The 25,928-nt window shown below is 41.3% G+C and overlaps 1 protein-coding gene across 1 annotated transcript; it reads left to right on the forward strand.

Annotated features, from left to right (window-relative positions):
• Positions 1–19,119: 19,119 nt before the first annotated feature.
• pcdh8.2 (protocadherin 8, tandem duplication 2) lies at positions 19,120–24,893 on the forward strand. Its single transcript, XM_077537645.1, has 3 exons — positions 19,120–21,803; positions 23,956–24,154; positions 24,227–24,893. The coding sequence occupies exons 1-3, from the start codon at positions 19,368–19,370 to the stop codon at positions 24,538–24,540; spliced, it is 2,949 nt and encodes a 982-aa protein (XP_077393771.1). The 5' UTR covers positions 19,120–19,367; the 3' UTR covers positions 24,541–24,893.
• Positions 24,894–25,928: the final 1,035 nt, after the last annotated feature.

The following is a 25,928-nucleotide window of genomic DNA, read 5'->3' on the forward strand; positions in this document are numbered from 1 at the left end:
GCATTTAGGGAGGCAGACAAAATAACCGGCGCAATAAATCATTCTTCTTTGTTCAGCGGCGCATCGGCGAGGCGGCCGTGCAAGTCGAGTTGTTTGAAGTTGAGGCACTTTCATTACACACGTGTCAACAACCGCGTACGGAGCGTTACGGTCTTGTTGTGAGCCCTTCTCGGGGCAAAAGTGAAATCCTCCTCCTTCCACAAAGATTATCTTCCAGCCGGGAATGTGATATTCACCGCAGTGCATCCGGCAACATCTCACTGAGCTCATGTCGCGGAGAGAGAGAGAGAGAAAGTGTGTCAGGTTTAATTAGCAAATTGTCAAGCGTCTACACGGACACCTTGTTGACACATCCATTCCACGTGAGCCGGTGCGGAATTCTTTGAATGCAATTTGCATAATTAGATCTCATCCGGTTTTGTGAAGCATGCTCGTTTAACACGGTTGCCGCTTGCCACGAAGCAAGCGTGAGGTGCAGCGAGGCGCATCAACATTAGCGACAACTCACAATGTTGAAGCATTTTCGCATGAATACGGTGAGATCTGCTGACCGGGCAACTCCTTTCGATCTAAATTTTAAAAAGATTATGTAAAGGCACTGTGACAATATTGCAGACGACGTCCCAACAATCAGTGATGAAGTCTGACGAACGCTGATAATGGATTGGCGATCATCACACAACCCCCAATCTGTACACGCAAACACACTTGGTTGCTCTTAAAATGTGCTGCACGCAAACTCTGTCGTGTCTTTCCAATGTGTGTACACCTGTGTCAGGTATAATCTGGTACTACAAACCCTACAAAGCCAAATGCACCATATTAAACACAAGACATTTTGAGCTCTCTATTTCGTGAGTATAATATTTTTTTTCTCCCATTAAAACCCTGACGTATATAATCTGACACATGCATTGCACGGATAATCCATTAGATGGCAGTCACCCAGGTGACCTTACAAAATCGCCCCAATTAACTCTTTGACTGCCAAAAACGTTTAATCACGATTAATAAAATCACAACGTATGCCGCCATGAACGTTAAATGACGTCAACTACGTTTCTTTTTTTTTTTTTTTTTGCAACATCTAAGTGCAGCGCTGCCTGGTCAATGGGTTGTGGAATCAAAAACACTCACTAACTATGGCCGCCAGATGGCAGCGTTGTATCTCTTCAATGGGCTGCCCGTGTATCAAATTACAATGAAGGATGACGAAATCTGATGAAATAGAACATTTTCAAGGAATGACGTGAATGATAATGTTTTGATAACGCGTGGCAGTAAAAAGAGTTGAGAAAGGAGAGACACCTAAACGTATTGGAAAAACTCATATGTTTAATATTTCTGTTTATTATTATATTTATCAATAAAGTTATAAATGCACAAATTTAAAGCATTGTGACCGGATGTATCAAATATGACACAAATCAAAAGTCGAAATATGTGGATGTCAATTTAAAAAAAAATGTAAAAAATGTCAAAATGACCAATAAATACTCTATTTACAAAGAATCCAAATTTTCTTTACCAGAAGCGCCTCTCGCTGTTCAAATTCAACATAGAAACGTTGACTAAATCTGCGAGAACAGAATTAATTGCAGCGTCCATTCGTCTGATAGGTTTGTTTGATCATATTGGGTGTGGTCTCACCCATTTTGGTCCTCAAGATGTGCAGTAAGCCAGTTGGCCATTTGATGTCCTTGGTCGGAAAGGGGCAAAATCGGGACAAAAAACAATCTGATTATCTTGATATGTGTACCAGACCTAAAAAGGGATCATAGAATGCCGGGACAGGAGTGTGACGTCAAATACCCACCGTCCACTTCTCCCACCCTGTTGTGTTGAAAACATTTGTTGCTGTTTTTATATTACACACCAGACAAAAAAAAAAAACAACCATCTGGGAAAAAAAACGGGAAAATTCTCGCTTGAACAGACCGAGTAATGGACCTTTTTATTTCTTTTTTTTTCTTGGCCAATCCTCCATGCCTCCAGGGCCTAACTGTTATCTCCTTGGTGGAGGTAGTCATTGTGTATTATAATAATCGCGGTTCTGGACAGATAACAAAATGTGGACTTGCATTACTGAGTCAAGTCATGTTAAATATTGGAAAATGCTTTTGCAAATGGGAAAATGTAGATGTTCAGCACAAATGTATATGAAACACTGATCTCCAATTGGATGCAATGAGTCCTCGGGGTACGATTTTGTTCCTACGTCGGTGACAAAACCTGAATTTGTACCCTAGTCATAGTCAATAACTAACCTACGCCAAAGCAGTAGTCAAGTCAGAATTAAAGTAAATACACTCCAGTACTCAGAAAATGTTATTGAGCTTTTGCGTACGATTTATTTCCAGGTTAACCTAAGTTGAGCTTCTCCAAACATTTGATATGTCTAACTCACAGCAGGTGTGCAATCCATGAATCGACCGAAACACTTCCTGGTTCATTATTCAAACAGTCCTTTTTCATCTCGCTCTTCACATTTTGACATCATCAACAATCGATTATCATTAGCTCGCCTTTGCAAGGCTTCAAACAGGACGTTCTCGTCGGCAAGTAGCCGCTGAGCGCAGAGTGTCATCAGCATGTTGGAACAAAGATACACAGACTGAAAGAATCTCAGAAAGACATAAAAGGGGACGTCCTTGGAAATGTGAAGTGACAAAAGTTTGACTTTTGCTTTTGAATTTGCTATTCAGCTCCCATTTTTAAAGGGATTACACCACAGCCCTTCCATAGTTAACTATAGGCTGATAACGATCAGATCTTACCTTTGACACCATGGCGATGTAAATTTTTTATGAAATATTAGGTGTTTTGCTGGTTATTTTTCTAACGCGGAAGTCAAACGTCCGGTTCAGTAAAACCCCGCCTCTCCCCGTGTGGTTGCCACACCCCCGGCGAACCGGCTGCAGCCTGCTGGTGGATCTCTACGTTCAGTCACGCAAGCTATCAATTCTCTAATAAACATTTGAAAAATTAAACATTAAACATTATTAATTATTATTAATTAAACATTAAAAAAAATAAAAATAAACATTTGAAACAAAACGGCTCCTTGCCGCAAGAAATCGTGGAGGAGAGGGGAGGAGAGAGAGGAAAGAAGAAGGAGAAAAAAAAATACAAACTTGAGGGAGTCACGAACCAGGTACCTGCTGCTTTCAAGGCAATCACACTAACCACAACCCCATTTATTCAATTAGTTTTAGCAGCGCAACGATTTTACTTAGTTTACAAAAGTGTCAGCCAGCACCCTTTCTGGGATTTTAAGATGACCAATTGTCATCGCACGTGAAATATAATTGATTGCTTTGAATTCATTTGGACAGAATGTTTACTGATAAAGGCCACTTTTGTCACTATCTCAGAGAAAGTGGGTGTGGGTTTAATACGCAGAGGCGGTACAGGGGTGGGCCCCGCACCTAATGACATCAAAGAGTGCCAACAGCTCGTTTTCTCAGGTTTGGGAGGGGCTGGTGCTTGTTGAGCAGAATTTCCTAGAATTTCTTATTGAGGGGCGAATGGAGGAAAACACCAATTTGGTGATGTTTTTGGTGAGGAATTAGCATTTTAACATGGCTAAAAGATCCAAAAAGTTGATTTTTCATGTTGCTGTGCCTTTAAACTGCATTTAGTTCATCCTGAAATTTGATCCAAAAGCCAAAAATTTCCACAACTTTTTGTGAGTAGTGTTAAAAGGGCCATAAAAATAGAAACCAATAAAATGAAACAACCTAGTATGCCTTCTTGTGCCATGTGCCACACACCGTTCGTATCCTCCAACCCGCCGTATGTTGGGACCGTCACAAACACCCTGAAATGTGCCGTTTGACTTATCCATCATCGCCGTCTCTTGGGTAGACCTTCTCGCTACATGTCACGATATAGTCGCAAGATTCATGACTTTTTCCGGAGTAATTGCTGCAATCGTTACAGAGCATCTGTTGTTCGCAGCTAGCAAGACGGGCCCCGCTAGCTGTAATACACGTTAGTCTTGTTTTGTTCCTCCGCTAAGATTGTTTATGGCAGCTACGGGACATGTCTGGAGAGACACCTTGAACACCGCAACACGGCTCTCCATACTAACATAGAAAAAAAAACTATCCTCCATCTTTTATTGTCTCCAAACTCCTGGAGAGGTATCAATAAAACATAACACCGGCTTCTTTCTGAGTTTAAGACTTCCGATGGGGTTTGAATCCCCCGTGTGACGTTGGAGGCTTTACTCAAAAAAAAAAAAAGAAGAAGAAGAAAAAAAACTGCACAGTTTTGTTTTGATGTGTGAATTAATCAGCCGAGAGTATCTTCAGAACAAAAAGATCTGATGTTGCCTCTGGGATGCGAAGCCATCGGAGATTTCACGGTCCATATTTAAACGCATGTTTTGAAGAGAGTGCTTCAACAGCCCATAATAAGCTACGGCAGGCTGGCGGTGAATCGTGTTTGCTTTTACTCTGCGAAAAAAAACCTTCTTTCGCCCCCGCCCTTATACACACCATTGAATTTTAATGTCCCAATCCATGCCCTTGGCATGTAAAATGCACATGGAATGTTGATGGGGAAAAAAAATAAAGTGTTAACTTAAGTAAAGACACGAGCAGGTTTTAACCTTGAAAGAGTTGTCATGCGACCGTTAAATCCTCACGTGACAGCACAATCGGCGAGAATGGGCCCACCGGATTGATGCAACCCAAACACAAAGGAAATAGCAATGGGGGGTTGTGACCTCATTTCGGCTATAGCAGAACTAAACATTTTGCATATCTTTCATTGGGAGATCGATCTGCAAGTATGCCATTCCTTTGCTACCGTATTGAAGTCGTGTTAATTAGTCTTCCTTTGTGGATTTGACACAATCCGCCATGGATGGAATAGCAGTTAATTAGGGGTGAAAACAAGGTGATACACCTGTGCTGTTAGATCCGCCACATCTGGATTTAACCGCGGGGTCCGTCAAGACGACAATATGTTTGCGTGAGTTTTCTCGGCATTTTAAGTTCCACTTTGAAGTATAAGTTATTTTTGTTGGAAGTGGAGGCTTGCCAGGAGCAGTCATGGTCGTCATAATGATGCCGTACAAAAACAAAACAAAATGGCAAACAATGGTGGCGCCTGTGTTTTAAACACACCGGATGTATTGAGCCTCGGCTAAGTAGGAAAAGAAGACAAAAGTGCAGGCGAAGTGGGGGAGGCTCAAAAGAATGAATGAGCAGTGATACGGTCATGTCGATGTTTTTTCAGTGGAACCAACCGCAAAAGTAGAGAGTTTATTTCAACGAAAATGTCCGATTTTCTGAACAATTTCCAATAACAGAAATGGAAACAATCACTTCAAAGGTCAAACTGTTATCTTCATAAAACCTGACAACATTTCGAACCAGTGTTAGAAACAACAAAACACATAAGGGTCTGGTCGCCCGAACTCTTTGACTGCCAAAGACGTTGAATAATGATTCGTAAAATTCCGATGAATGGAATGCGATCTTTCATTTGGTAGCCACGTTGTATATGTAGTAAAGGCAAACAATATTCTTTCTGCCTTGAAAGTTGAGTTAAAATGCTCAAAAGCGGCTGGCACTGTGGATTTTTTTATTTGTTTTGTGTTTATAACGTGTGGCAGTCAAAGTAGCTATTATGCTAACAATATGATGCCTTGAAGCTTGTGAAAGGGCAAAATCTAACAGATGTCGTCAGTCAGTTCGGTTTCTGTGGATCACACTCTGCCTCATGTATCCTTCCCTCCTTCCTCTCTTTAGTTTTTCCTCTGGTCTCTTGAGATCTCTTTAATTTGTTGGAATTTAGAGGTTCTGGGGTTCTGGGTCTGATTTTTGTAACCATGTGGAAGGCAGGAAGTGTTTGGTCGGCACTGGATTTTACTTTGATTTATCTTTCTTTTCTTTTTTTTATCTTTTCTGACTTTTTCTCTGGTCTCCTGACCGTCTGAACCTTACGACTCTGGCGAGACTCTGAAGTATCCGGTTCAGGTGAAGGGTAATGGGGATTTTTATTAGGTTTTAGGTGAATTAATGAGTATGAATTTACACGTATTTGCACGCACGCATACACGTAAAAAAATAAAAAATAAAAGATAGATGATTAGACGTTGAATCGGTAAGACTACCGAATGAACAATTCTGAGCTCTCTCTTAGAAAAGAAGAAAGAAAGAAAAAAAAAAAAAAAAGGTCAATTAGTGTCCAAATATTAAAGGGGGACATATTATGTAAAGCTACCTTTTTGAATATGGATAAATTACCCAATGGTGGAACATAAGCTAAGCAGCATTGATTTTTGTTAGATGCCATAATTAGCATTAGCTAACAGCATTAGCAAGCGTTATTTATTCGATTGCTCATGTAGTTGTTGACGTGGCGTATAAAGCTAGGACAGTTGTCATGGTAACGGAAGCCGGACTTGCCAGTGGCCTAGTCTTATACATGGGGCGGAGTTACAGTTTATAGGGGCCAAGCCCCGCCTTGAATAGCAAAAATCCAGGAGTAATTTATGCACGTGAAGTGGTTTATAATTGCCTGTAAATGTCACAAAATGGTGGCAACGCGTTTTTTCTATTAGACATGTCATTGGCCTGACACCCAAAAAAAAGAGCATAGGTGAGCTTGAGTGCAAATATCGGAGAACGCTTTTCTTCATTAAGACAGCAGGCAACTGTCGTCAAGAAAAACACATAATAAGTCTCCATTAACTTCATGATGCGCCGGTTTGATGTTACTTGGTCGACATGGCAACCGATTTGGTCCATTAAACTGTGTCGCCGAGACGTGTGTCTTTGTTGTTTGAAGACCGAGAAAGAGGGCGAGGAAGAATTTGCTCACAAAAAACCCGGAATGAAAAGGCGCCTTGTTAGCAAGGCACAAAACTGGCACAAAATAGTCAAGTAGATATTTACAGTGGAAGAAACTCTCAAGTTGAAACCATTGTCATTACAGTATGTGAGGGTTCAAGTGTGCATCACAGAAATGAAATCTAAGTGGCTTTTTTTAAAACCTTGTCACCAAAAAATGTTTGACAAGGAAGCACAATGGTGAATGGAACATTTTTGTACAATATTGCTGAGTCCAGCAGTACTTTAAAAGGGTTTGAGGTGACATCTGCAAAAATCTTCCTCTTCACTTCAATAAGGTGACTTGTTTTGATTGAACTTCTTTTGATTCTTTACTTTGCTTTTGTACGTCTGATTTTACTCCATGTACAGCACTTTGTATACTGTGACGCTTGTTTTTAAAGTTTTCTATAAATAAAGTTGAGTTGATTTTGTTGTCTTATGTTAATTGACAATTTTATTTTTATTTTTATTTTTTTAATGACGTGAGTCGTTTGAGACTGAAACGAACGAAACTTTTGTTTTCCGTCTTATTCATTTTGTGTCGTACGTCTCCTTATTAGGGTCGCGGGTGAGCTGGCGAAGCTTAACTGACTGAAGGTCCCCAAGTTCATCATTTCTGCTCAGCATGTCAACGCATATGCAAAATATGTAAAAAACTCAGAAGTGAGTTGAAGCCAATCATTTGTCATAGTTAGTGCAAATGTAGCACAAAGGTGTAGTCTAACTGAGCGCAAGGGTGGAGTTTTTCTTACTTTTGATCGACGGACACAGGTAGAACTTTTTTATTATATTCCTTGGTTTAGTTAAGTTTTTATGTTTTAATATTAGTTTCAGTTCTTTATATAAGACAGTATTTGTCGAGTGCAAAATTAAAAAACAACAACAACACTATTGTTTAACTCATTTGCTCCCATTAACGTGTAAATACGTTTTTTTTAATGTTGTAAGTGTCCCAAAGACGTATTTATACGTTTTTTTTGTTTTTTGTTTTTTGTTTTTTTTTATGCTAGAGCATACAGAAGGCTTTGATGCAGCCTCTCAACTGCAAAGAACGGTTGCAGAAATGGTAGTTATTACACAAACGGCCAGCAGGTGGCAGCAGCAGAACAAAGGAGATCAACCAGGGCCATCTCGAAAAAAAGCTCAATTACTTACAATTTTAAATAGATTTGCGAAAACTGATTAAACTTAGCTCTCTTCTAATGCTAATTGCTACAAAACAGAAACAGATAGAAATATACTTTTTTTTCCTGACGAAAGAAGAGACTTCAATCTTTCTTTTGGTAGTTTCCATGTTTTTATAACAATTGAACACAATTTTCTGTGGGCCTTGCAAAATCCGTCAAAATTCAGTAAAACAGCCGGGAGCGAACGGGATTACGAAATGTGAAAATGGCGGCGAGTGAATGAGTTAATAAAATCAAGTTAAGTACATTTCCCAAATGACTGTTCAACTTTTATTCAACCCCGAAAGCTCAAGTACAAAATGAAGTGGCGAAATGTGAAATCATTACAGTTAGTTTTAAAAATGTACAATTTCAGTTATGTATTGTTTCTTTAAAACCACTTTTTTATTATTATTATTGTATTATTATTATTATTATAACCACTACTACTGTTTTTATTTCATTTCATGAACAAAAATGTTTGTTGACTTATTTCATTAGCTTTCTTGAAATATAATCATCTGAACATGACGGCACACCGCAGTATCTGGCCAACACCAAACTCTTGAATCTATTACACGAGCTCAATTAACGACGGAGGTTATTTTTCAGTCAGGTGGCGTCCCGGTGTCTTGCAACAAACATATTGACTGTGGAAACTGTTTTGGCATCTGACCTTTCCGCTGGAAATGCTTCATGCATTGCCGTCCATCGCTATGGATTTTTTTTTTTTCAAAGACCGATGTGGATTACGATGATTGGCAGAATAAAATTCCGATAACCAATTAATTGGCTGATTGATTAAAAAATATACAATAAATTAAATAACTATTTTTTTTTTTTTTAATTTTTAATCCTAATGCTGCATTCGAGGATGGTCGGAAGTCGGAAATATCCGAGTTGAAACTTCCCAGTTGCGACCTCAAAGTGTTCGAGGTGAAAGTAAACAACCAAAATGGCGGAGAGTGATAAATTGTTTTTTATTTTGGTCCTCAAAACTCAATTTAACCTTTTTGCAATTTTTCTTCATTTATTGTTTCATAAGCATTCCATACAGTTAAGTAGTTTACCGTATAATTTCAAGCAGGGATATAGCGGCAATACTGTCACGAACGTTGCGTTACATGAAGTTATGTCAACTATTTATGAATGAAGAAAGCTATCTAGTTTTATACTCGAGTAAATTGTGTTTTGCCATTCAGAGCGACGTCACATTGTAGTTCGCCGGTGAAGTCGGGGTCCTTGTTTTTTTCCCCGACTTCGCGAGTGAAATTTCCGAGTTCCAGGGGGCGTTCCCGGACGCACTTCCTGGTTTGAACTCGGATATTTCCGACTTCCGACCATCCTCGAATGGCTTACAACAAGAAATATTTACCAGCAGAATATTTGCCTGCAGGATGTGGGAGGAGCCTGGAATACCGGGGGTGGAGAAATATGCAAATTCTCCACAGAAAAAAGCCAGAGCTGAGGATGTAACCTGTGACCCTTTAACTGTGATTCAAAGATACGAACCACCGTCGCGCCACGCATCGTTTCATTCCAACAACTTTCAAGTCAAACGGAATCACGAAAGTCGTAGAGCGCAAAGCTTTTGATGTTGAAAGTGCTCAGAAACCGAAGTTGGACGAAAACAAGCCAGATGCTTATGAATCGAGTTATCCTGTACGTTATTTGTTGCGAGGGCGGCGTGGCCTCAAGTCCGGGCTCCTTTTGAGACCATGTTGCCGTTTCCTCAGGCAAGAAAAAGTCCTCCTAATTGCTCTCAAATGAGCTTCGCACGGCGGCACATGTGAAGAGGAATGCATATAGGTGCACATAATGTGGTTGGAATTTCTCCTGTAGTGTATTTTTATTGGATTTGTATTATATGAATAAATAAAAGAATTGCCTTTACTGTATACGTGTACTATAAAATAAACGTTGCAAACCTAACCGACCCTGAACACTAAAAAAAAAAAGAAAATATAAACCGTATATAAAAGAAGCAGTATTGAAGGCCAATGCAGAGGCTCATAAGTGGGAGACAGATGTGCGGAGAGAAAGAATGATGGCGCCTCAAAGAGCCCGAATATTGAGTTCTTTAAAGCCAGCGCGCTCCCAACGGAGCGATATTCAATTGAGCCGCCGCACTGTAATATGCCGCTGAGTTCTAATCGCGGTGAGAGAGCGCGCGGCGGAGCGCCCTCCAACAAACGCAGACGATTTCTTCAGGCACATTACGGACCGCTTGCGATTAGACAACTTGAAATGCAGAGGCAACCCCCTCCAAACGGAAGGCATTTACAATCCCATTAAACGTGGAATTGTGTCTGTGGGCCAAGTGTAAATTTGAAAGATCTTTTTTTTTTTTTGTATTAGCCTACATCAGTGGTGTCCAAACTACGGCCCGGGGGGCCATTTGCGGCCCGCCGTCCATTTTTTAGTGGCCCGCGACATATGCTAAAAAATGGCATTTGACTCCGTTCAAATAAAATAAAATAAACAAAACAAAAATTAAAAGGTTATTTTAGTTAACTAAAACTAACAAAAAAACTAAAATTCAAAAAACAGTTTCGTTAAACTAACTAAAATAAAACTAATTATAGCAAAAATGTCCTTCATTTTAGTCTTTCGTAATTAATTTCTTTGGGGATGATTTTAAATGTGATTTTTAGTAGATTTATTTTGATATAAACCGGAATAATGACGTCGCGCCCATGGTGTTTTTTAAATATTGTGCACTTGTAATACACATAAAAAAATAAAATAAAAAATAAAAAAAAAACTAACACTAACACTGAAACTAACTAAACTAAAACTATGCATTTTTTAAAGAACTAATAAAAACAGAATCACCCTGAAAACTAATTAAACTAACTAAATAAAAAAACCGAAATAAAAACTAAAATATAAAAACTATAATAACCCTACTGTCATATTACAAATAAATTGGTTTATATACTGTAACATTTTTCTAAATATGCCATTTTTAGGACTAAACACAATTTCTCTTCATAACATTATGTGGCCCCTGCATCCTTCTGATTTTCTGTATGTGGCCCTCAATTGAAAAAGTTTGGACACCCCTGGCCGACATTTTCCATTAGCCGCTTAGCTTCCCAACTAGCTCGACGAAGCGCCGTAATGTGACTAACTTTCACGGAAAGAGCTGCAAATAGTTCAATTAAATGAGAACGATGGCTGCGCAATTTTTCCCATTAGTGTCGCGCTTCATTTTGATGATGGATCACTTTACCAGCAACAATCTAAACATTGCTTCAATGATCATCAATGTACAATGCAGCGTACAGTAAATAAGAAAAAAAAAAAAAAAGCCATTCGCTTGATTAATGATTTATGTAAAGTGTTTGCTCCCCGCGCTGTAATTATTGCTTCTGTCAGACTGTGAGTCACAAATTCATCGTGAACATCACAGCATAAAGTGCATCTGCGTTTTCAGATCACGAGACAACAGTCGAAAAAACTCAATATGCAAATGAGGCTCAAGCCAAAGAGTGTTTTTTTTTTTTTTTTTTTTTTTTTTTACATCGCCATCTGCTAAATAGCTTCTCTCCATCCTAAAACAATCATGCAGTTATCACAAATTCACGCACGCACACACTACTTAGGCTCGCCAGTTAAGAAATAATGCGCTATTGTTTGTGTGATAATCCATCTCGCGGCGGCGCCGTTTGACCCGGTTCGGTGTAATCCAAAAGAAAAAGAACGCCTACGCCGCCGCCTATAATCACCTCTGTTCTCATTAAAGTAAAAATCAGCCTACGTAACGTACGCATTTAAATGGCGGTGGGAACAAGCGAGCGAGTGTTTATCAGCCTTGTTTAATGAAGCATCCGCAATGCACTCTGCTCTTTTATTTACTTCATTAAAAGTACATTACGTTAAGCTCTTGCCAACGCAGGTTGCTTTCAAAGGAATTGTTTTTTCATGTTATGGAATGGCGGGTGCTGTCGTGGTTAGCGCGGCTGACCGCTTATTCCTCACGAGGGTCGCGGGGGGTGCTGGAGCCTATCTCAGCTGGCTTTTGGGCAGTAGGCGGGGGACACCCTGGACCGGTCGCCAGCCAATCGCAGGGCACACAGAGACGAACAATCATCCACACTTACAAGCACACCTCGGGACAATTTGGAGCACCAATGAACCTGCCATGCATGTCTTTGGAATGCGGGAGGAGACCGGAGTACCCGGAGAAGACCCACGCGGGCACGGGGAGAACATGCAAACTCCACCCAGGAAGGCCTTTCAACTGTCATTAAAATAGTTCTATTTCTTCATTTTTATTTTTAAGCCAAATATATTGCTTTGCTTACGCTTCTCTTATTTTGCAGGTGAAAATGGACTTTTGTAGTCATGCACATGACCTTGGAGCTTGGCTAGAAAGTTCAGTCCTTGAATTGAGTTTCACAAGCAACATTACATTTCAGAGGTGTTTTTTCTACCAGACTTAAAAGAAGCAGTCTTAAAAAAAAATAAAAAAAAATAAAACATACCTGAAAAGTCCTCGAGATTCTGTCCAATTGCTACCAAATACTAGATGATGATAGATGACATTCAATAGAGAAAAAAAAAAAAAAGTGTTTCTTCATCATCACACATAGGCAGAAAGTCTATTTTGCTGCATGGATGGATGGCTCAATCATGGGGAAACTGACTGTAAATGCTGGAAGGTTCCAAGTTTTTTCACACATACAGTAACTTCCGAACCAGATGTGTGGCAAAAATGCTATTTTAAATATGGACAAAATGCATGCTCAACAGCAAAGGGTTTGAAACAACAAAATAACCACAAACTGGCACTTCTTGTATAAAAAAAAACAACAAAAAAAACTTCTAAATAAATAATGAAGTGCAAAAACTAATTTTTTTTTCACAAAAATCAACTCACTCAAAATGTTAATATTATTGAGGTAGTATTTCTGCATATCATTCTGAATCCACCACAGAACAAAGAGGCCTACTTATGTTGTAGTATAGGAAGCACGAGACCCAGTGTAAACACAACGAAGACATGTCTGCCATCTAGTGGTGACTGTTGCTATTACAACATAAAACTACAGTCGACCCCTGCATACCACATTACGTATTTACATATTTCCTGATTTTTTTCATGTTTATTTTTTATTTTTTATTTTTTTTATTTTTTTGTGTGGGTGTTAAAAATAATAACTCATTAACGCTCCTTTGCTCTGCTGCCACCTGCTGGCCGTTTGTGTCATAACTACCATTTCTGCAACCGTTCTTTGCAGTTGAGAGGCTGCATCAAAGCCTTCTGTATGCTCTAGCTCTAGCATAAAAAAAACAAAACAAAAAAAGTATAAATACGTCTTTGGGACACTTAGAGCATTAAAAAAACGTATTTATACGTTATTGGGAGTAAATGAGTATAATAATAATAATAATAATAATAATAATAATAATAATAATAATAATAATAAGAAGAAGAAGAAGAAGAAGAACTTTACCAAAAACATTCCCAAACAATTTTGGGGTTTGGGTTGGTGGTCTGGGGTTTAATTAAGGTCAAGTCAGTGTGAGGTCATCAGTTGCTATGCTAGCTTTTTTAAAACAAGGTAGACTGTGTTATACATTTCGCAAAGCAAATTTGAGCGTCTCTCTTTCCTCCTCTTTCTGATGACTGGATGTCTCGAGAAGAATATCCTTCGTAATTAGCGCTTGTTTTAAGAGTGATTTTTTATTTATTTTTTTCCTCCCCAATTTGCTCGGAAAACAGTCGGGCTGGCTATCACAAAAGTGAAACCGGTTAAATATTTGCGATCGCAATTGCGTGATATGAAATATGAAAGATAAAGTAGTCGTTAGCCTAGCTAGCTTCTTCAATTTCTTCTTCTACTACGGAATGTCTCTTTCATTTTTTGTTGTGTTTTCAAGCAGTCTGGTTGCCCTGCAGCACCGCGATGCCTCTCACAGGTCATTAGTGGGTTTTTTGGGGGGTTTTTTTTGCATCAATATTCCATTTTCAAAAAGGCATGCATTGACCACTGCCCCCTTTTTTTTTTTTTGGTGCGCAGTGGTCTTTTGCTTTCACCTTGCAGCATGAGCAAGTGTCCATCTTGTGGGCTGGAGTCTTGATTGTGTGTTCAAGAGCATGATGCAAGGACGCTCCACCTTGGAGTCGATTCTTTCTTTGCTGAAGGAAAAAGAGAAGGACGTCTGCGAGGGGGTGAAAGAAAAAGCAAACAAAACAAAATGAGAAGGTGATTTAAATAGTCCTGAAAATATTGCAATGTTGCGACGTCTGTTCAGTCGCCCCTGACGTGTCCACTTGTACCAAACAGTTCGTTTGAGGACAAACTCGTGTGATGTGGAAGAAGAATCGTGTCTGTGTCTGTGGATCTCACTCTGCTTTATCTATACTTCCCTAGTTCCTCTCTTTAGTTTTTCCTCTGGTCTCTTGAGAGCTCTTTAATTTGTTGGAATTTAGAGGTTTTCTGGGGTTGGCGTAAGACTCATGCAGATGGCAGGAGGTGTTTGCTTTAATTGACATAAAAGTGGGAAAAATATGTTAACCTAATAAAAATATGGTTGTATCTTTTAATTCATGGATGCAGTAATTTCATGAGTCATAACTTTATGTGCTGTACTGTAAAAAGGACTATTGATACATGATCATGGTTAGTTGTTTTTTTTCAGCCAAGAGATGGCATTAGGGTTTCATGTTGTACATTGGTGACAGCAAAGGACATTTTTCTTTTCCATAATAACTCATTCACTCGCCGCCATTTTCACAGAAGTAGTCCCGTTCGATCCCGGCTGTTTTACTGGATTTTGACTGATTTTGCAAGGCCCACAGAATATTGTGTTTGCCTATAAAAGCATGGAACCTGTCAAACGAAAGATTAAAGTCTCTTCTTTCATCTGGAAAAAAAAGTATGTTTCTATCTGTTTCCGTTTTGCAGCAATTAGCATTAGAAGAGAGCTGTTTCATTTCAAATTGTAAGTAATTGAGCTTTTTTTCTACATGGCCCTGGTTGATCTCCTTTGCTCTACTGCCACCTGCTGGCCGTTTGTGTCATAACTACCATTTCTGCAACCATTCTTTGCAGTTGAGAGGCTGAATCAAAGCCTTCTGTATGCTCTAGCATAAAAAAACAAAACAAAAAAACGTATAAATACGTCTTTGGGACACTTAAAACATTTTTTAAAAAAACGTATTTACACGTCATTGGGAGCAATTGAGTTAAAGAGCTCGTTAATTTTGAGCATGAAGCAAGTTGTGAATATCGTTGACGCATAACAGAAACTCAAAATTCATTGGCCCACCCACCTCTGGGTGTAATTAATTGATAGTTGAGCCGTTTGTGTTGAATTGGTTGTAGCCAAAAGAGTGCATTACTTTGCTGCGGCCAGCAGAGGCGCTGTTGATTCTGTCGCAACTAATTTGCTCTCCAAGAATGACACTTTTAAAAATCATATTTACGTCCCAAACCTCTGCAGCGCGGGCTGATGACAAATCGATGTCAGGGTGTTACCGTGCGATTGCGAAACACGATTCCAAAACAACTTATTCCCAGTGTGATATTTTCTTTGAGAAACGTGAAGATTGTGAGCGACGCGTCGCTGTCAGCTGCATCCTCTTCCACTTCGCCGTGCCTCTGTTGGGCTTTTCCCCGACGTTTCACTTCATTATTGTCAAAGTCTTTGTCGTACGTGGCGAGTGTGCGCACGCCGTGACTGATGGCGGATCACTCGCAGCCAAATGGACGCAATCTGTCATCCTCAACATCTTTTCATTAAGATGTATAGCAGACGCAGGTTTGGACGCGGGGAAAATAGAGACGCGCGAATAGAAATGGGTGAAAAATAAGCAGGGGCTGAAGGAGTAAAAAAAAAAATTACGTTTGTCACTCCTTTCAACTCATCTTTTTGACAAAAGTACAAAATAGAGACAAAAATAACATGGAAAATCGTGAAAAATATTTGACAGAATATCTGTGCATTTCCCAAGATGTGATGTTGCATTCTTACAAACATGACCTGAGATTGTGCGTCCAATTTAGGAAGAATTCTTACATAAGTAAAAAGGCTAACTTTAAAATAAAATAAATCCACCACGTAGCTTTGTCTTGTGACCGACGGTTTAGCTTAATGCTAATAAACAATGAAAAATGCCATTGACGGGCTAACCAATAGCACTTATGTCACCATTTTATCATTATAAGAAAATGGATGGAAGGATGGATATTATACATTTCTTCTGTACTAAATATTCTTTGTTGTTGTTTAACTATTATTTTGAAAAAGTAATTTTAGAGCTGTAATTTTGATATTGTGATATATTTGCTCACGGCGATCATACAGTCAGAATCTAATATCGGCCCATGCCTACTTGGTAAAAAAAAAAGGAATGTTTTAGGCGAAGTGGCAGTTCTCGACCAATTTTACGTTTTGTCATAGTGCACATAGTTAGCTAGTTAACCTTAGCAAAACGCAAATCCAACTATGGTGCAACGATATAGCCTGTTAAAATGAATGTCTTTTATTGACTTTGTTAATATGTAATGTCGTTCCTTTGCTTTAGTTTTTTGTCTGTAGCTCAAAAATGAAAACGGAGAAAGGACATCATGTCCCCACCATCAAGAGGAATTAGAATGAGGCAGACATTGAAACCGAGGCGGCCGATGATGTTGTTGAGAGAACTAAAGAGAAGCAAGTTAAGAGCACCACAGAGAGAGAGAGAGAGAGCGAGAGCGACTCAGAGGACTTGGGAGGCATTTGGTTTTCAAAGAGAGGACGACACGGAACAGGAAAGCGAGACAGTTGAAGATCCTGAGAGTGACGAAGCTGAGTTGACGATAACTAATGTTTATCTACTCGTATTGCGACGTGCATCCACACGCGCTGGGACCGTTTGGCCATTTGTGCCTGCTTAAGTGTTTGTGCCACTTTTTATTATTGACAATGAAATTAATGTTAAATTAATGCTTATTGAACAGGGATGAGACAGACAAAATTGTCTTGAAAAAATGAAAAAAAAAATAAAATGTGATGTATATAAGACATCTGGCGTCTGCAAATTTCTTAGCCCTGGTCAGAATTTATAATACAACTGAAGATTCCATCCATCCATCCATCCATTTTCTTGACCGCTTATTCCTCACAAGGGGTGCTGGAGCCTATCTCAACTGGCTCTGGGCAGTAGGCGGGGTCCACCTTGGACTGGTTGCCAGCCAATCGCAGACAACTTAAGAATAAATACAATAAATATTCAATGTATTAATATCATTAATATTAAAAAAGTATGAATAAATCCATAGAGTGAATTAATTTCGACAATAGTGTATGTGTGTCTCTTCATTTTTAACTCCAAAGGTGCCTTGAGATAGGAATTGTTTTTGTCAAAATTAAAGGAAATATATTTGTTTAAAAATATCTTTTAGTGATTTTTTTTTATTTGTCAAAATGTACTACTGGTGTCAGCAGTTGGTATCGGTATCGGTCTGAAAAAAAGTGGTATCGAACATCCCTATTTAGAACCAAAAAAAAAAATAAATGGTGCCCCAATATTTATGGATTTGGTGTAATTTGGGCATCTGCACTTGTGGGTCGTCGTCAATGTAAACAAATGAGACACGTCACGTGAAACATACATGGAAATATGAAAGTAAAAAAATAAAAAAAAATCACACACAGGCATTCGATGACAAGTGGCCCCGCAGCCTTGAGCAGTTTCATAAAGTTACGACATATATTTCAAGTATGCTATCCAAGTTCTCATCATACACAACAATGTCTTGTTCAGTATGCGGAGCATTTCCACTCAAATATTGCATTGCACAAACAAGCTGTGAATATGCACAGGTTTTCAGAGTGCACTTTAATAAAAAAAAAAAAAAAACACGAACAACTTTTCGTCTGTCTTTTGACTTTTCCTGACCTTGTATTCAAATGCACATCTTTTTCTCGATTTAAGAATAGATTGCAGTAGCAGTCGGCCCCGCCATAAGAAGACCCCGGAAGCGTTCACTGTGCGAGGGGGTCATGGCGTTTGGCACTGATGCCTCGCAACAAGAAGACCCTGGGTTTGAATCTCACTTTGGATCTTTTAGACGAGTTTGCGCGTTTATGTAGAATATCCGGTCTGTCAAAAACTCGTATGTTGGCTTCAGTGTGCGCCGCCGCTTGCCAAAAATCAGCTACTGGCACGGATATCTACTTTCCATTTCCCGATAACTCACTTTTTACTAACTTATGATGATTTTCTATTTGTACTCTTACTCATTATTGTACTATACATCTCGTGCGTCAGTCCTGCCCAATATACTGTTTCCATGGCAACTTGGGGACAGTGCTGCTCCACACGGCAAGTTGAGGTCAGAAGTCAGATGCACACTCACGATACGCAAATAAAAATGGAGTATCGAAGCAAAGTTATTCAATTTAGTCACGTATACTGTACGTGTTGATCCTGCAATTAATGTGCCAAAATAGCAAGCTTTTAAATTTCAATTTTCCCTATTAAAATGAATTGCATAATGCTATTAATCCTTTTTTTTCAGACAGACACTACAATTTCTTTGTTACATATTTTTAATGAATAAAAAATAGAACTACGTTGTAAAATATAAAAATATAATGGAGAGTGTAAAGAAATTGGTTTTATAATGTGTAATGAAACTGAAAGTGTGTCATTATGTGCCTTCGTTAAACGGCTGAATCTTTTTTTTTAATCTGGGGTGCATCCTGCAATGTAATTAACTATAGCACAATATAGCTCTCAATTGATTTATTTTGGTTACATCTACAGAAAATATTTGAATTCAAAGAGAATAGTTTTTTTTTGTTTTTTTAAATAAGACATCTCTAGCGCATCAGTCGTTTAAGCACACTTGCACACAAACATGCACACGCGCACATGCACGCGGCGCCGAAGACAATACGTGCACATCAAAAGAGAGAAGAAATGCTTCTTTTTTTTTCTCTCCAGTAAATAAAAGCTGCAACGCGGCGATAAAACCAGCGCTCGAAACTATCACAAAGCGGCGCACTCCGATTGTGCGTCGTCTTCAAATTGCCTTCACGCGCCCCGACAACAGGCGCGCATGTGCGCGTGCCTCGGAAATAAATATATAATTCGAAAGACGCCGATTGGCCACACTCGGTCTTATTAGCACGACGGAGCGCCCCGAACCCCCGCCAGTGCAGAAAGCGGAGGTGTCGGAGGCGCGTCGACACGCGTTGTCGTCCGTCCGTGACTGGCTGCTGCGGTGCGCGTAAAGGCGCAAAGTAACTTTCGCTCGGAGCTCTCACCGGTGTCAGTGCGCGGCGAGTTCAGTTCGCTCCAGAGGCGGACCCATTTGTGTGTCTCTCTCTCGCTCGCTCACCTGCCGTCCCGATGGATACTATCAATATGCTGTTGATGACTTCGAACCACTGGTGGATATTTGTGCTCTCCTTTCATCCGTTTCTTTGCGCCTCTCTGGCTCGGACCGAGGGGAATACGATCCGCTACCAGTGCAACGAGGAGGAGGCGGCGGGCACCGTGATCGGAAACCTGGCCAAGGACATGTCCTTGAGCCCGCCCCACTCCTCCAGGACCAATTTTCGGATGATGAGGCAGTTTAACGACTCGTTCATCCGCGTGAGGGAGAGCGACGGGCAGCTGAGCGTCGGCGAGCGGATGGACCGCGAGAGAATGTGCCGGCACACTCCACAGTGTCTGGTCACTTTCGATGTGGTCAATTTCTCCAAAGAGCGCTACCGATTGATCCACGTCGAGGTGGAGGTAAAAGACATCAATGACAACTCCCCGGAGTTTCCCAGCGCCGAGTCTGTGGTGGAGATCTCGGAGAACGCAGCCGTGGGCTCTCACATTCCTCTGGACCCGGCCGTGGACGCCGACGTGGGCTCCAACTACATCCAAAGCTATCAGATTTCGGTCAACAGTCACTTCACCATTGATGTGCTCCTGAGAGCGGATGGGGTGAAATATGCAGAATTGGTACTCGTGAAAGAGCTCGACAGGGAGACCCGGGCATCGCTCTCCTTGGATCTGGTGGCCACGGACGGCGGGAACCCGTCCAGGTCCGGTTCCACCAAGATCACCGTCAGAGTGACGGACTTTAACGACAACAGTCCGGTTTTCGATCAGAACAGTTTCTCGGTGAGTCTGCCAGAGGACGCGCCGGTCGGTAGCGTAATCCTGGACCTGAACGCGGTGGATGCCGACGAAGGTCCGAACGGCGAAGTGGTCTATGGTTTCGGAAAACAGGTTTCTCACGAGATCCGGGATCTTTTCCACGTGGATAGCAAATCGGGCCGCCTGACCCTCAGGAGCCCGGTGGACTTTGAGGACAAGCGTACGTACGAGCTGGACGTGCAGGCCACCGACCTGGGCCCCAACCCGATCCCCTCGGTGTGCAAAATCGTCATCCACATCAGCGACGTCAACGACAACGCGCCGGGCATCAGCATTACCCCCATGACCTCCATCACCACGGGCACGGCGCACATCAGCGAAGCAGCGGAAAAGGACAGCCTGGTGGCCTTGGTCACCACCTCGGACCGGGACTCCGGGGTCAACAGCCAGGTCCACTGCACCCTCTACGGCCACGACCACTTTAAGCTACGGCAAGCCTACGAGGACAGCTACATGATAGTGACGGCGGCCCCGTTGGACCGCGAGAGGATCAGCGAGTACAACCTCACGGTCATGGCCGAGGACTTCGGGTCGCCCCCCCTCCGAAAGATCACCCAGTACACCATCCGAATCAGCGACGAGAACGACAACGCCCCGCACTTCACCAAACCCGTGTACGAGGTGTCAGTGGCGGAAAACAACGCCCCGGGCGCCTACCTCGCCACCGTGGAGGCCACAGATGCCGACTTGGCCCACAACGGCAAAATCACCTACCGACTCGTGGACAGTCTGATTATGGGGTCCCCCGTCAACACATTTGTCTCACTCAATTCTGTGTCGGGGTCCATCTACGCCCTACGAAGTTTCAACTACGAGGTCATGAGGCAGTTGGACGTGCACGTCCAAGCCAGCGACGGCGGCTCCCCGCAGCTCCAGAGCACGGCCGTGATCCGGTTAAAAATAGTCGACCAGAACGACAACGAGCCTTCTATCATCGAGCCGCCTCTTTACAAAGGCTCCGCGGACGTCTTCCTGCCTAAAGACGCCCCGGCGGGTTACGTGGTCACACACATCAAGGCCACAGACGCAGACGAGGGCCTGAACGCGCAGTTGTCCTACAAGATCACGGAAGGGGGGCTGCTGGGCTTCTCGGTCGACAGAGACACCGGGAAGGTGCACGTGAGCCGGCAGCTGACGTACGACCTCACCGACAATGTCAAAGTGGTGGTGTCGGTCAGCGACAACGGCTCCCCGTCGCTGACCTCCACCGCAATCATACACTTCAACTTCATCGAGGGCACCGTCCCCAGTGCACCCTCGTCCGCTCAGGACGGCGACGAGTATCTCTTCGAGTGGGACACGTCCGTGGCCGTCATCATCGTCCTGGCGGGGAGCTGCTCCCTCCTCCTGCTGGCTATCATTCTCATCACAACCATTTGCAGCCGCCGCAGGAAGGAGACGAGGGAGGGCTACGACGAGAGGGAGGAGGCGCCCAAAAAGGCCGAGAGCGCGGAGGGCGCTCGCGTGGACACGCTGATCGGGGGCCACATGGGAAAAGCCTTCGAGCCGCACCCCTTTCCCGAGCAGCCGCCCGTGGCCGCCAGCAACGTGGTGGAGATGACGTGCGAGGACGGGCACCAGGCGGCGGGCGTCTTTGAGCCCAACAACAGGGTCATGGAGGGCAAATTAAAGGCAAGTCGGTCATGGGATAGGAAGTCACTGATGGTGTCACCAATTCCGGTCCTCGCAGGCTCCTATCCTGCCTGTTTTTGATGTTTCTCTCCTTCAACACACCTGATTCAAATGATCAGCTCATCAGCAGTTTCTGCAGAAGCCTGATAACGATCCTGATCATTTGAATCAGGTGTGTTGGAGGAGGGAAATATCTAAGACATCCAGCGTAGGGGCCCTTGAAGATTGGAGTCGGTGACCCCTAGTGTCCTACTACATTTACCACTAAATGGGCTGTTAATGTTTTAAAACAAAAAACAAAAAAAAAGTTGGGTGAACTCAACACTTCAAGGCAACAAAATGATAACATTTTGAGTCTCTGATGTGAACATTGGTTCAAATTTTACAACAAAAACAAAATTTCCCCCAACGTGAAGATAAAATGGAAAATTAGTGGAATATGAAGCTTCATGAAGCACTTTTTTACTCCTCTAGATGGTGCTCTCGGTTTAAACATAAAGGCTAGTGCAATGGAAATTGATTAAATTTCCACTGCATGTTTAAACCAAGAGTGCCATCTAGAGGAGTCAAAAAGTATCGCAAGTGCTTCATGAAGCTTCATTTTCCAATCCATAGATCAAACTAAAGACAACTCAGCAAATAGTTTCAGAGCAAACAAATGTTCAAGTTGCTTCAATTCAGCTCATTCACCATGATGGAAAATGAAGCTTCATGAAGCACTTGTGATACCTTTTGACACCTCAAGATGGCACTCTTGTTATACAGTGTAAATGTAATCACGTTCCATTGCACAAGCTAGCCTTTATCTTTCAACCAACGGCACCAGCTAAAGGAGTTAAAAAAATATATATCACAACTGCTTCATGAAGCTTCATTTTCTCATAACTAATTAGTGATGATGAAAAAATATCGCAAGTGATTCATGAAACTTCATTTCTCCAACACTAAATAAAAATGAGAAAATGACTCATTTTCTCATGAATGAAGCAAATGAAGCTTCATGAAGCACTTGCGATATTTTCGCAAGTGCTTCATGAAGCTTCATTTCCCCATTACTAATTAGTGATGAAAAAATATCGCAAGTGCTTCATTTCCCCATCACTAAATAGTGATGGGAAAATGAGTAGTAATGGGAAAATGCGCAAGTGGTTCATGAAGCTTCATGAAATGAAGCTTCATGAAGCTTCATTTTCCCATTACTACTCATTTTCCCACCCCTATTATAGTGATGTGAAAATGAGTAGTAATGGGAAAATGAAGCTTCCTGAAGCACTTGCGATATTTTTGCAAGTGCTTCATGAAGCTTCATTTCCCCATAACTAATTAGTGATGAAAAAATATCGCAAGTGCTTCATGAAGCTTAATTTCCCCATCACTATATTATAGTGATGGGAAAATGAGTAGTAATGGGAAAATGAAGCTTCATGTAGCGCTTGCATCATGAAGCTTCGTTTTTCCATCACTAATTGACAATAATTGACTAATCGATGTTGTTGCTATTTGTCAACTGTGGGCATGTGAAGCCCTTTGAGACTTTTGTGTGATTTAGGGCTATATAAATAAACCTGACTTGACTTGACTTGACAGGCTGACTGCTATATATGTCCAAGATCCATTTTAGCTGGACTGTCAGTGAATGACTTAATGATATTTTTCATGAAATAACACTTACGAGATAACAATTAGCTACTCTGTAAAGTGTAAAGTAGTCAGTGTAGTTTGTCGTTTCACTGTCCCTTCAAAATAACTCAACACACAGCCAGCAATCTAAACTGCTGGCAACAAAAGTGCCTGCACCCCTAAGTGAAAATTAGGCCCAAAGATTTTAGTGTTGCAATTCCGCAGGTGTCAGTGTAGGAGCAGGTGTGTTAAATGACTGTTTAAGCCCCCAACAATGCAAGGTGTGTTTCTTTTTTTGTAGTATGTCTTTGTAGTGAGTCTTGGCGACCAGTCACGGGTGTAAGTCTGCCTTTTAGGCCACTGCTCCCTCCTACTCGATCTATATGCAATTGTGATTGGCTGGCGACCAATCGAGGGTGTAACCAGCTGAGATCAACGCCAGCTCACGTCTAAGAGGTTAACACCGTTTGAATCCACGGATTTTGGAAATAATGAAAGTCTTTCTTCCTTTCTTCTCCCTCGTGACTTTCAGGGCTATTCCACTCTACCCGGCTACGGCAAAGAAGCCGTCAGACCAATCACAATCTGGAAGGGTAATTCGTTCACAACAATCTCGGCGAGGGACCCTCACATCAGCGGCAAGGACAGCGGCAAAGGGGACAGCGACTTTAACGACAGCGATTCCGACATAAGCGGGGACGTGCACAAGAAAGACTCGCCCCCCACCAACGGTGAGCGCGGCGGCGCCGCGGCGGTAACGATCCGGCGTCAAGGTCAAACAACCAATGTCGTTCTCCCCGCAGCTCTGTGGGCGTGCACCAGCGAGTGCAAAGTGCTGGGCCACTCGGACCGCTGCTGGAGCCCGTCGGCCGCCAGGCCCAACACCAGCGTGGCCTCCGGGTCCAACCTCTCCACCTTCTCCAAGACGGCTTCGCTTCCGCGCGACAGCCGGAGGGAACACTACTACCCGTCGCACGTGCCCAAAGGCAACGGCCTGCAGAGCGTGTACGAAAAAGTCCAACACCAGGAGTTCGATTATATCCTCGTCGGCCCGCCCACACCGGCCAGAATTCAGGAAACTGACGAGATCTCCATCCCAGAGTACACAAACTCGTAAAAAACAAACAAACAAAAAAAAAACTTTTCTTTGTACAGTCCATCTTAACTGTGTGTTGTGATTGGTCGTATGTCATTTGTCTGTTGGCCTCTCTTATGTGTAAGATCATGTGTAATATGCAAAATTTTGTACATTAATAATATATTTTTCATAAGGCTTCAGTGTAAATGATGATGACTTTTATTATGACTTTTCAGGAGCATGTGTTATTTAATTAAAAGGGACGTGGGGGCATCGAGGGGCTCTTCTGCTGTGAAAAACAATCAATATGAACAATGTCAGTGGTCTTTTTTTTTCTTTTTTTTTTTTCTTCTTGGTCACGTTGTTGCACAAATAAAAAAGTGAAAAATGAATGCTTGTCTTACTCGTCAATACATCTTATGGGATATTTGATGACAGGATCTGATCATGACATCATTCCACAAATATGGCCGCCCTACTGTAGTTAAAAAATAAAATAAAAAAAAGTCCATCCATCCATCCATTATCCGAACCGCTTTTCCTCACAAATTTTAAATTTTAATATATATATATATATATTTTTAGATTTTATAAATAATTACAGTACCTTATACGTTGCACAAACAAATTTGAAAAGACTCCAAAAAAAATGTTGTAATAACATTGTGCAACCGCCATATAAATTCCAAGCTGACAAAATATGGCACAAAATGCAGCAATATGCCGTAAATATAAGTTACATAAAGTGACACAACATTTTGCACAAAATCCTACTAAAACTCACATCTGAAGAGACGGACATGCGTCGGTTGAAACATTCATCAGATCATTATTAATTCGTTTGCTCGCTTATTTCCATGAAGTCAAATCACTTCCAAAAATATCAATATATTAATATATTAAATTTTGTTAAAAAAAAAAAGTCTTCTCTCTCAAATTTAGCATTTAAAAAAATGCAATTATTTTATCCAAAAAAAGGCTTAAAATTGCAATGAATTCAAATCTTTTTATGTATTCTACATATTAAAAAAAAATAAAAAATGTTCACAAAAAATGTATGACTTTTTTTTTTCCCTAATCATCACACTTCCTGTACAAAATCCAACAAAATGATCCTGTGAATAGACTCACCTAAATGATCTCATCAACGTTCTTCAAACATGGCTGACTTTCTGTGCCAAAATGCAGATTGAATTGACAAAAGAAACTCCCAAGATGTCATTGTTTACTGTCCGTACAGAATACTACAAAATTATCGAGAAGTGGCTCTGAGTAATTAACCTGATGTAGCTCTCCAAACAGGGCTCACATACTGATATTAAATAATAATATTTTTTCTGGGAAATATTGTTAATTTGATACATTTAAAATATACATATTTTCTGAAATAGGCGTCTGTGGGTGTGGTGTGATGTCAGGGTGGGTGG

Source organism: Festucalex cinctus, chromosome 11, assembly GCF_051991245.1.
Source record: "Festucalex cinctus isolate MCC-2025b chromosome 11, RoL_Fcin_1.0, whole genome shotgun sequence".
Classification (NCBI taxonomy): Eukaryota; Metazoa; Chordata; class Actinopteri; order Syngnathiformes; family Syngnathidae; genus Festucalex; species Festucalex cinctus.

Bases quoted from the DNA above. Each gene is read 5' to 3' on its own strand.
- pcdh8.2 (XM_077537645.1), top strand. From the start codon at position 19,368: ATGGATACTATCAATATGCTGTTGATGACTTCGAACCACTGGTGGATA. The intron at 21,804-23,955 runs GCAAGTCGGTCA...CGTGACTTTCAG, and splicing joins TCATGGAGGGCAAATTAAAG to GGCTATTCCACTCTACCCGG. The intron at 24,155-24,226 runs GTGAGCGCGGCG...TTCTCCCCGCAG, and splicing joins AGACTCGCCCCCCACCAACG to CTCTGTGGGCGTGCACCAGC.